This window comes from Heptranchias perlo, chromosome 3 (assembly GCF_035084215.1).
Source record: "Heptranchias perlo isolate sHepPer1 chromosome 3, sHepPer1.hap1, whole genome shotgun sequence".
NCBI classification, from domain to species: domain Eukaryota; kingdom Metazoa; phylum Chordata; class Chondrichthyes; order Hexanchiformes; family Hexanchidae; genus Heptranchias; species Heptranchias perlo.
The window spans coordinates 70,486,678-70,499,740 of NC_090327.1; the positions used below are offsets into that span (position 1 = coordinate 70,486,678).

At 39.2% G+C, this 13,063-nt stretch overlaps 1 protein-coding gene across 10 annotated transcripts in view; it reads right to left on the bottom strand.

Annotated features, from left to right (window-relative positions):
- The window catches only part of unm_hu7910 (un-named hu7910), a 247,657-nt gene that overhangs the window by 196,918 nt on the left and 37,676 nt on the right, over window positions 1-13,063 (bottom strand). For 8 of the 10 annotated variants that reach the window (XM_067980167.1, XM_067980162.1, XM_067980161.1 and 5 more), the window contains exons 3-4: window positions 12,571-12,615; window positions 4,665-4,733 (exon numbers count right to left, since the gene is read on the bottom strand). In XM_067980167.1, the coding sequence (XP_067836268.1) occupies window positions 4,665-4,733; window positions 12,571-12,615 (114 nt within the window). The remainder of the gene's footprint in view (window positions 1-4,664; window positions 4,734-12,570; window positions 12,616-13,063) is intronic. The other 2 variants (XM_067980168.1, XM_067980165.1) reach the window with 1 other exon arrangement.

Sequence of the window (13,063 nt, forward strand, 5' to 3'; positions counted from 1 at the left end):
GTGACGTACCAGCAACATCCTCTGATGCTTCATTTTCTTCTTCTTCTAGTATTTCAAAAGGCGTCATTACATCATACAGAAATGAGAGGAAACCATAAACCCAATCTGAGGATTCCTCTGTTATAATATCTAGGACTTCCTCGAGTGTATCAATTTGTTCATTACAACCATCACCTTTAGTGAGGCCTACACAAGAATAAAAAGGAAAAAGGAGAGAAAAGGAAGAAGTGGTCAGACAGAAATGGAAGAATATAGAACAGCGGGGTGCTATTTTAGGTGTCCCACATCTGATCATCATACATATTTACTAGAAAACGGGGATGTGAATATCTATGCATCATAGCTTAAAATGATGTCATTGTTTGTTACATAAAGAATTCTGGTTCTTCCTTCTTCCCTCCTCCCACCCAAAAAAAAAACTTTTGCATTCTTAACCAGCGAATGAAGGCAAAGAATCTATTAAACAAAGTACTGCAATGAAACTTTTTTTTTTCAGGACAAGTATGACAGCCCAAAAATAGTCCACAACAGGAGGACCAGAATTCTGATTCTGAGATGATAGCTACTAGATATACAAGTTAGGAAGTGTACTCACTTCGATTTGGAGACCCTATTTTTTGCCACCTGTACAGCAATAACTAGAGGCATAGAACCCAGTTGTGTACAATATAGAATATGTACATACATTTTGCTCCGCAATGTTCTCAAACATTTGAAATATAAATAACAAGACTTATGTAACAAAAAAGCAAAATACTGCGTATGCTGGAAATCTGAAATAAAAATAGAAAATGCTAGAAATACTCAGCAAGTCAGACAGCATCTGTGGAGAAAAACAGTTAATGTTTCAGGTGATGACCTTTCGTCAAATCTTTAACATTCTTCCAGTTCTAACAGTTTTTAAGCAAGTACACAGCCAGGGAAAGGGAGGAAAGAACACAAGAGAAGGTCTGTGATAGGGTGGAGGGCAGGAGTAATTACAGCTCCTCTAAACACATCTTTTGATTCTTTATTTGCCCTATTGCCACCCTCCATGCCTTGCACCATCATCCCTTTAGTCATTTAGTCACACCTGCCCTCCACCCTATCACTGGCCTTCCCTTTTGTTCTTTCTTCCCCTCCCCCCGCTTTGCCCGGCTCTGTACTCGCTTAAAAAAAACTGTTAAATCTTTAACTTCTTCCAGTTCTGACAAAAGGTCATCGGCCTGAAACGTTAACTCCACAGATGCTGCCTGACTTGATGAGTATTTCCAACATTTTCTGCCTTTAATTTTTATGTAACAAACAAGTGTTTTAGTTACGACCAGATCTAACGCATTATTAATGAACATACATTTTAGAGCACTGCAGCTCTAATTGAAACCAGTAAAAATTTAACTTGGGACTGTGCATAGCATGAAAACAAGTACATTTAAGATTATATGAGACAAGAGGTTTGTTGGATTTTCACTGCAGTCCTGGAAGGAACATACAAGAGCAGACACAGGAAATAAAGAAGATAAGAGAATACAAAGAATGAGACTGCTCAAAATAGAAAACTGTTACTCTCAGCAAAAATTATTACACGTCAATGGATTATTAGTGCATTGCATTTAAACCCTTAATGCCCAATACAAAGATACAGTTGTGGAGCATCATGTTGGAAGAATTAACTAATAGATTTTTGTAATCTATGGGGAGCACTAGAAATGGTAGAATGTCTACAAGTTCCAAACTGTATTTAACACAGATTCTGCAATTCCAGTTCATGTCTCTTTTACCGACAGCAACATTGCAGAATCCCTGTTAGTGAGTTATTTAAAATGCAACCATACTTATCACACCCAGAAAACTAAATTTTCAAGCCACATTAAGTAACAATTCTCAAGTTTTAATGCTGAGCTTTAAAACTGCATCAGAATTGTGAAAGACATAGCAGTTTATCCTTATTATGCAGCACATAAACTATTCACAAAAATATTACATACTTTACCAATAATGAATTTAACAATATAGCTTCTTACAGTTCTAATTGTTTATTTACCAATAAAAACAAATCCCTTATCTAGCACTTCTGCATCAAATATAAATACTTTTAAGACTAATGAGAATTTTTTTTTGATTATATTTCCATTACAATTTTTCCTATGGTGTCAGCAAATGCATTAAATGCACAGGGAGTTAGTATACACAACTTGGTAGTTTATTTGATACTCACATTTAACAGGCACAAAAAATTAACTGGGCTGAAACCCCCCCCCACCTCACCAATCCCTCCCTTATTCAGAATGAAGAAGGAATAGGAAAGACTTCAGTTTTGTGTTCTTTTACTAGAAAGAAAGAAAAATCTTTCCAAAAAGATCTGTAACTGCAATGAGCGCAGAATGCACAAGTACAGAGACTGATAACATTTATTTAATCTCTCAGTCACTGATAGCAGCCCTTCCTAACAGCACTGTGGGAGAACCTTCACCACACGGACTGCAGCGGTTCAAGGCGGCGGCTCACCACCACCTTCTCAAGGGCAATTAGGAATGGGCAATAAATGCTAGCCTCGCCAGCGACGCCCACATCCCATGAACGAATAAAAAAAGAGGTGGTGCAGCAGCCTCCTGAGGCTGTGTACACCATCAAAAGGGGAGATTTCCACAGGTGCCTCTAGATGCAACAATACCAAAACTACAACTTAAACCAGGGCCATTGGCAGCCATGGGTTGCTAAGAGGCTAGGCCCATTAGCCAAACTTCATAAAGGCCTGTGGAGTTTTATTGCACCCCAATGAGCTAGGTACAGCATCTAGCTACAAAGTCCAGAATCGCAATATAAAAAAAGTAAAGTTTGCATGTTTGTGTAGATTTTATGTTGTTTCAGCTGCTGTGGTATTTGCAGACAAGAGGGAGGACAGTTTCTGCAACACCTATTCTTCAGCTCGTCTTGCAGAACTGCTTCCTAAATGGTCTTACAATACTAATGTACCTTAAATTTCCGAACTATGTACAGAGGACAATTTTTAATCAACAAGTCGAATTTTCATGGCAGCATTTTCTTTTAATGTGGGAGTACCAAGCACTGCATATTCTACAATATAAAAAGGGAAATTTTTAAATGCTTAAAGCTGTATAAACAGACAAAAGCAGAAAATAATAACCTTGTAAGACAGATCTTTGTAAATATCCAATTTATTTACACATGAAAAAGTTTTGATTTTGTAGCAAATTACAAAAAAACTGAATGGGAACCTAGACGAAGCCTGTTTGGTCGGCATGGACTGCAGTGATTGCGTACAATTTCAACCAGAATTTTGTATTTGAGAACATCTCGATAATGTTTGAGAGGGTGCTCAAGTCTTCAACTTGGAAGAATTTCAGTAGGAGAGGTGTCAGTTTACGGTGTTTGAATTTTTAAAAAACACTCTCAGGACGTGGGCATCGCTGGCTGGGCTGGTATTTATTGTCTATCCCTGATCGCCGAGAAGGTGGTTACACAACAGAATGGCTTGCTAATCCACTTGAGGGCCAAGTTGATGTAGGACTGGAGTCATATATAGGCCAGACTAGGCAAGGACATCAGGTTTCCTTACCTAAAGGACTTCAATAAACCAGTTGTTTTTAATGACAATTTGACAGGTTCATGGTCACTTTTTAAAAAAAAACTGATACCAGCTTTATATTTCCAAATGTATTTATTTATTTTAAAAAACTGAATTCAAATTCTCAAACTGCCATTTGAACTCAGGTTCTCTGGATTATTAATCCAGTAACATAACCACTATGCTACCAAATGGTCTGCGTCCGTGGCTTTGCTGGATTGAAGGATTCGTATTGTTACTTGAATCTCCTTAGTGGAGACTGGAGTCCGATGATTTGGGCCTCTGCCTGGGCGAGTTGGGAGTCAGGGAAAATGTCAAGCTGGAACATTCCCTGTGGATTAGCCAGAGACTTTGTCGATGCATCCTCCTAATGAGGGGGAACATAACCCTCCCAGCACACGTGGATGAAACATCTGTGGGGCATACACCAGTCAGGACATGGTACTGTAGGAACTCAAAATGTCAGGCAGTCTGGAACCCACTTATAGACGTCCACATGACCCAGGCACATTTCACACAGTTTAGACCACCCCCACTGAAGTCAGAATGAGCCACAAACTCCACCACTGCTCCACAAAAGACAATGCCTAAATCTCACAAAGCCCATCACTACATTTGTAAGGCCCTCGATATCGCCCGAACCTAGGGATCATTGGCAAATCATCCTGAACCCAAACAGTACACAGTTTTCAGCATATGAACAATGTACCACTCCTACACACCAATGTCCACCTGCATACTGTGAAAACTGCAGTGACTTTGTAAATATACATGTATGATAATGTTTTTTGCCAATTCCACCACTTGGTTTAAAATTATTCTGATGTATATTCCTGCACCTTTTAGACAATGCATTACATATACTTATTTGTTCCATCACTCCTGAAGCATTATTTCAGTGTCCTTGCTTTTTCCAGTAGTCACACAGAGTGCACTGAGAGGAAAAAAGGTTACAAATTGTTCAATGTAGATCACACAATTTTGCATATTATCTGCATTTAAAGTAAGTTTCACACCAACCAAAGTCAGTCATGCAACTGCCAAAGACTGTGCCTTTAAAACTCCATGCAAAATAAAGATCGGATAATATGCTTGCCTAGCAAAACCTTGGCATCTTCTACATCAAAATCACCATCTCCGTCAGCATCATAGACTCCAAGTTTCCCTATTTAGGAGTAAAAGGAGAACAATATTACCCGTTGAATTACATTTTACTGCAATGAATGCATAGCATGTAGAAGCATTAACCAGAACAATTAAAGCTTTAGATGCTCACATGTTGAGAAATGTACAAACAGTAATTACAACATAATTGTTGAATAAAGTCATACTCCACATAGCCCTCAATACATGACCTAATATCACAGCACTAACCAAAGGGACATTAGCCTCTTTCATAAAGATCAGGCAGGAACCCCATGACATTTCAGTACAACTGTATATCTTATTTAACCCCAATATAAATGCAACTTTATGACCTATACCTTATGACAAGAGGAAACAACTCATTTTTTATGTTCAAGCATACATAAACATACAAAGTCACATTACATTCATGTATGCTGCAAGTGACAATGAACAAAAACAGATGAAGCCAGCACAATACTAACCTGAATACAATTCAGAAGGGCTGAAGATGAGACGGTCAGAAAGTACAGTAGAAAATAAAGAGTCCAACCCTCAAGAGGGCAGTAATCTAACTTATGCTTTTATTCGTTGTAGCGCTTTTTCTGTGAAATGCGGCGACCAGTGGGTCCTGGATCTAAGACAGACTTAAGTACTATATTGCCAAACCTCCTGCCTTTCGGAGAAGTGCCAAGAAAGTAATGTTCAAAAAAAGCACGAGGGTTGTTCCAGATGGCAGGTTATCAAGTGTTGGCAATTGGCCCAGTAAAAAAAAGTCCATAATTCAACTGAGTTCATCAGGAAGACAGCACCATGGCAGCTGAAAACAAAGGGGAATGAATTCTGCAAAGCAACACTAAGCATTGCCCAAAGCTTGAGACACATAACATTGTAGCCTACACAATAAGTTACTGGAGGGAGTGAGGAAGAAAGAATAAAAAAAGTGATGGGGCTCAGTCCAAATTTCCACGGGAAGGGCAAATAATGCTGACATAGTGCAACAAGCATTCCTTGTCTAACTGCACAAATAGTACCACGACACAAATCTAAATGAAATGCCAAAAAAGAAACAGAAATTAGGCCGAATTAATATTAGTCATGTCGTCACGCAAGAACACTCAGCCATTAGAATCTGGAGGTCATAAATGCTCCTAGTTTTAACCAGACTCAACAGTAATGCTATATTCTATGCATTCTATTATGGCCTAAGTTCAATGGGAGTTGTATGAGCTTGTGCAGGGAATCAGAGAAGGTTTAGAAAGGTATTTGGTGTAGGGAATCACTTGCATGAAATAGGACATAACAGGGCATAATCCTAAGTGATCTTGACCCACTGCACACTGAAATGCGAATACAGCAACTGCATTTATGCTGACTGCACTGGATCACAATTCCTCAGCTGGAAATATTTTACTGACTGACATCAGAGCACACTATGCCCAATCCTTGAGCCATGTACCACAGAATTCTTTTTCCCCCCCATCTACGGTTGTATAACTGACTGGCCGCCTTAGGAGAAGGCATAACTTATCAATGGCCTGAGATGTCAGACTGATCAATCTAATCTAAGAGCTCATTGTTTCTAGAAGGTAAAACTCTCCTAGTTTCTTAAAGAAAAGATGGTCACTTGAAAGGTAGAAGCTATGTTGAGGAGAAGGTGCCAATTTTCTGGATTCAAATCTAAAACAGGACATTCCTATCATTTTAATTAAGCATAGTTTGAGAGGTATAATAATTCAATAGGCACTGTGAGACAGAGACACGGAGAGAGCGAGCGACTGAGACACCGACCGAGAAGAAAACAAAATGCATTTATAATGGTAGCTTTCATGACCTCAGGATGTTCCAAAGAGCTTCACAGCCAAATAAGTATTTTTGAACTGTTGTCATTGTAACGTTGGAAAAATGTGACAGCCAATTTGCACACAGCAAGGTCCCACAAACAGCAATGAGATAAATGACTTTATAATCTGATTTAGTGCTACTGGTCGATGGAAATATATATTGGCCAGGAAACCTGGAGAATTCCCCAGCTCTTCGAATATTGCCGTGGGATCCTTTACGTCCACCTGTGCGCGCAGTTGGGGCCTTGGTTTAATGTCTCATCTGAAAGGTGGCACATCCTTTGGGTCTCCAGTTCCTCTGCATGCACTGAAGTATCAGCCTGGATTAGGTGCTCAAGTAGGAGTGGGGCTTGATCCCATGACCTTCTGACTCAGAGGCAAGAGTGCTACCACTGAGCCAAGGCTAACACCTGCATAGTTAACCCAGACAATTCCACTGCAGAGATTACTAATACCTTTAGTCTGCATCTGCAAAACCAGAGTCAGATTTTTTTTGTCAAATTTCAAAAAGTCAGTTTAGTTGACTATTAGACATTAATAATTTTCCAGGAGTATATTATACTGAATTTTAGATTATGGAAATACTGTTTTAGATTAGCAAAACAAATTAATCCTGTCTATTTCAACTGTCTTCCTAATATTTAGTCCCTTCAGTCAAGTATCTATCTATAATAAATGTAATAACTTACAATATCTTCCTTCTTTGGACAAAACTATCCTCCACATACAAGGATGCAAGTCTGGTTGACAAGAGCAACTGCTGACGGCACAACTCTTAAGGTATCTTGATGTCAGTATACCACGAGGACTGCTTTCATGTGACTCACTTTCTGCACCATATAAAATGCCTCACTCAGTTCTTCTCCAGAGATAGAATACAAACGGTACAGTAAACAGCAGCAACTACACACAATTTCATATGCAGGGAGACAGAGGGTCTCATTGGGGACGGGGCAAATTTTGATATGTGGAGAATGCTTCTGTTCAAAGAATGAAGGCCTACAGGATAGACAATCTATCTTTATTCATTACAGCACATTCCACATACTACAAAATTTTGATCAGCAGAACTTGGTAGGACAGCAAAGCCTTCAGGTCTAGAACGAGCAACTTCACTCACAAAAGGCTGCCACACTACCATTCTTGACTGACAAATGCAAACTACAATCCTTAATAAAGGGATTGCTCAAAACAGCAACCTTGCAGATGCTGTTCAATAGAACCTTAAGGTTTGCCCAAGATATTGATATAGACCCAGGAGGCTGTTTTGTACATAACAAGTAATTTGCTACCTGTCTGGTGATCACAATATAATACAGAAAGTCATTTTGTTTTGAAAACGTAGAGCCAGGCGTCCATAAATGATTATTTAGTTTTACTGATGGGCACTGATCTGTCTACAATAAAACAAAGCTTTTTGCATAGTTAAATCGATGTTCTAACTATAATTTGTTCAGTGGTGGAGGAAACTTTGCACTGAGTCATCCTGCTGCAAAACAAATTCTGAAAAATTGAAGTGGAGAATGTCTTGGCCATTAAACCACATCAGGTATGGCTGGTTAACTGCTAGTGCCTTGAATTTATTAACTCTTCCAGACAAAACCAGAACCACCAGAAGTGCCGTTTCATGGAAGAAAATGGAGGTCATAAAAAAGCCATTTAAGTAGCATGTTAAAACCATAGAAGGTATTGAAGGAAAGCAAATCAGATTTTCATGCATGGACTTTAAATATTCGCAGAATGAACACATTACCAGGAAAGAGCAGGTGATCCTAAGGCCTACATGACTAGCCAGTCTTTCCTCTTTTCTAAGAAACTAGTTTCACATTTACATCCTTAGATCTAAGGTAGGACAGAATTACTTTGTTATTTTCCTTGTTGACCAAAGCCTCCAATTTAGTATCACTCATTTTGGCTGCCAGAATATCTGCAAGTGTATGACCTCCAAGACAATTGAAGGACAATTTCTGCAAATTTTGGGAATCCAAGCTTGAAATATAGCTGGTATTCCTTCAACACCATTTTATTTACTTTCAAATACCATGGAGTGTGGAGGAATCATAGCACTGCTTAAGCATTTTAGAAAGCAATTCTCTTGAAGTGTCAGCATCAAAACAGGTAGCAACAGTCAATGAGTATCTCTTCCAACTGGGACAGTGGTCACCATTAGAACTAAAGTCCTGGTGAACAGGGATTTTAACTAAAAGCAGGGGAGCGGCACAAGACTTCCTGCCTGGGAATTGCCATGGGAGGCCTAGACAATTTTAATGACCAGGCCTCTTAAGATTTTATCAGCCAAAATGGGCGTAAAGAGCCAGCTGACTGGCTACCACCCCACAAAAAGTCCATTGGCACTCAGGTATGTCTCGCGAGGGTGTTTGGGAGGGTTTCACAGGTGGGAAGTCATGATGCCTGGGGCTGCAGAGTCTCAAATTTCTTTGTGGGGCCCGGAAAAGCACTCCTGCTCTGTTCAGTCAGCCTTCCAAATTGCCTTAGCGACTGGTATATATTTATGGGGCATCTGCCCAAGTTGGGCGGACACGTCAATCACCCGGTGTTAACGCAGTCACGGGCATTAACTTAGCGGCAGAAAGTACCACATGGTTTTAACTCCCGTTGCACCTGGTTTCACCGGACCGAAGGAGTTAAAATTGTCTGTCTAGACTCATTATACTTGGAAGCTGGGCTAGACTTCCTGATTCCAACTATGCAGAATGTGTATAGCCAAATTATTTAGTTTGCATAGAAAGGGGCTGGATCTCAACTTCAGTAGAAATAGCGGCCAACAGTTGCCTACAAAGAATCCAGTTCATGAAGATTACCTCAAATCACTGGAATTAATCCTAGTGAATTCTTGCTGAGAAACTCAAATGCTGCTTGAAGAAAAATCGTGGCATTCCACAATAATAGTTACTTCAAAAGAAATTTGATATTTTCACTGTAAGCATCTTCATAGGTACAGCACAGGAGGCGGCCATTTGGCCCATCCTGCCCGCACTGGCTCTTTGAAAGAACTATCAAATTTAGTCCCATTCCCCTGCTCTTTCCCCATAGCCCTGTAATTTTTTTTCCCCTTCAAGTATTTATCCAATTCCCTTTTGAAAGTTGCAATTGAATCTGTTTTCCACCACCCTCTCAGGTAATGCATTCCAGATTGTTACAACTTGCAGCATAAAAAAGTTTCCTTATGTCACCTCTGGCTCCTTTGCAGATCACCAGGTTACTGACCCTTCCGTCACTGAAAACAGTTTCTCCTTACTCTATCAAAACCCTTCATGATTTTGAACACCTCTATCAAATCTCTTAACCTTCTCTGTTCGGAGAACAACCACAGCTTCACCAGTTTCTCCACATAACTGAAATTCCTCATCCCTGGTACCATTCTAGTAAATCTCTTCTGCACCCTCTCTAAGGCCTTGACAGCCTTCCTGAAGTGTGGTGCCCAGAATTGAACACAATACTCCAGCTGAGGCCTAACCAGTGTTGTATAAAGGTTCAACAGAACTTTCTTGCTTTTGTACTCCGTGCCTCTATTTATGAAGCCAAGGATCCCATATGGTTAGGCAGAGTCAACATGGGCTCATGAAAGGGAAATAGTGTTTGACAAAATAAGAGGTTTTTTTGAGGGTGTAACTAGCAGGGTAGATAAGGGGGAAACCAGTGGATTTAGTATATTTGGATTTTCAAAAGGCATTCGACAAGGTGCCACACAAGAGGTTGTTACACAAGATTAGGGCTCATAGGATTGGGGGTAATATATCAGCACGGATTGGTTAACGGACAGAAAACAGAGAGTAGGAATAAACAGGTCATTTTCGGGTTGGCAGGTTGTAACTAGTGGGGTGCTGCAAAGATCAGTGCTTGGGCCTCAGCTAAATCAGTGATATATACTGTAAATAGATGAGGGAACCGAGTGTAATGGATCCAAGTTTGCTAATGATACAAAGCTAGGTGGAAAAGTAAGCTGTGAGGAGGTCAGAATGGGATACAGACAGGTTAAGTGAGTGGGCGAGAAGGTGGCAGATGGAGTATAACGTGGGGAAGTGTGAAATTACCAACTTTAGTAGGAAGAATAGAAAAGCAGAATTTTTTTTTTTTTAAAAAGGTGAGACACTAAGAAATGTTGGTAGTCAGAGGGATTTGGGTGTCCTTCACAGAAAGTTAACATGCAGGTACAACAAGGTTTAGCATAACTTCCTTGCTTTTGTACTCTATGTCTCTATTAATAAAGCTGAGGATCCCATATGCTTTTTTTAAAAAAAAAAAGCCTTCTCAACTTGTCCTGCCATCTTCAAAGATTTGTATATGTGCACCCCCAGGTCTCTGTTCTTGCACCCCCTTTGAAATTGTCATATTTAGTTTATATTGCCTCGCCTCATTCTTCCTACCAAAGTGCATCACTTCACACTTCTCTGCATTAAATTTCATTTACCATGTGTCTGCCCATTTCACCAGTCTGTCTACATCCTCTCAGTCTGTTACTATCCTCCAAATTGTTTACTACATTTCCACGTTTCGTATCACCTGCAAACTTTGAAATTATACTCTATGCCCAAATCCAGGTCATTAATATATATCAGAGAGCAGTGGTCCTAATACTGACCCCTGGGGACCACCACTGTATACTCACTTCCAGTTTGAAAAACAACTGTTCACCGCTACTCTCTGCTTTCTGTCCCTTAGCCAATTTTGTATCCACACTGTCACTGTCCCTTTAATCCAATGGGCTTTAATTTTGCTAACAAGTCTATTATGTGGTACTTTATCAAATGCCTTTTGAAAGCCCAGACACACATCAACCGCACGATCCTCATCAATCCTCTCTGTTACTTCATCAAAGAACTCAAATTGAGTTAGTCAATCATGATTTTCCTTTAACAAATCCATGTTGACTTTCATTTATTAGCCCATACTTTTCCAAGTGCCAATTTATTTTGTCCCGGATTACTGTCTCTAAGTTTCCCACTACTGTTAGGCTGACGGGCCTGTAACTGCTGGGTTTATGCCACTCATCTTTTTTGAACAGGGTGTAACATTTGCAATCCTCCAGTACCATCCCCATATCTAAGGAGGATTGGAAGATTGTGGCCAGAGCTATGCAATTTCTACCTTTACTTCCCTCAGTAACCTAGAATGCATCCCATCTGGACTGGGTGACATTTCTACTTTGAGTACTGCCAATCTTAAGTACCTCCTCTTTAATCTATTTTTGTCCTATCCAATATCGCTACTACCTCCTTTACTGCTACAATGGTAGCATCCTCTTCTCTAGGGAAGACAGATGAAGGGATTCATTTAGTACCTCAGCCATGCCCTCTGCCTCCACAAGAAGATTTTTTTTTGTCCCTAAATCAGTCCCATGCTTCCTTTCACTACCCTTTTACTATTTATATGTTTACAAAAGACTTTTGGGTTCCCTTTTATGTTAGCCGCTAATCTATTCTCATACTCTCTCTCGGTCATTCATTCCATTTTTTAAGATCTCCTCTGTACTTTCTGTATTCAGCCTGGTTCTCAACTGTATTATGAACCTTACATTCATCATAAGCCTCTTTTTTCTGTTTCGTTTTAATCTCTTATCTTGAACAAATTTCTGGCAACCTATTGAAACACAATCAATTGTGTTGATTTTTTGAAGAGTGAAATAACTTGCCATGCAAGAATTAGAGTGGGGATTTACCCAATTGTCAAAAGAAAAAGAAAAAAATTGTCAGTTCATGGGAGGCATCCTTGTGTCAAAGGGTTATAGGAGACTGCTTTATAGCAACTCCTTATTAAAGCTTACCGGAGAAGTATACCAGAATAAAGACTATGTACTTAATACAAGGTACACAGTATTAAGTTGGCAAGATCCAACTGACAAAATGTAGAGTGACACTTGTAGAACTTGAACATAAGGTTTACATTCTTGCTACGAAAAAAAAGTCGGAGAGATAAATATAACAGGTTCCAACACAGAAAAAAACAGATCCAATAGGTTCATAGCAGAGATTTCAAGATAGAAGAAACATATGAGAACAGTGAAAATCCTACCTTGTAACACCTCTGACAAATTATAACGAAATTCCTTTGCTTTTGCTGCATGCATAATAAAAATAAAAATTTTAATGTACTGTGGATCAAAACTCAAATAGCAAAAAAAGGAACAAAAGATTTAGTATATATCTTGTACATGGATTTTTTTATACTAAGTTCTAAAATGGATTAGTACAGTTTCAATATGATTTTAAATTAGCTTTTACCCACTGTAGTGCAACTTTTGACTATCCAAGATTAAAATTATATTACACAGACAAATATATTTATTTAATTCACATTTGATATAAAGGTTATTCTTTGAACTCTAATAAAAACGTTAAACCATCATGCCATAAGTTATTCTAGTCAGACTGCTGGGCCTTAAAGTTTTTGAAGCTTACACCAATAGAATTCACATGAATACTGTGAAACAACCCCTTCAGTAGAAGTAACTACTATGTACCACCATATGTTACTGTGGTTCTACAGTTCTTATACAATGATCTAT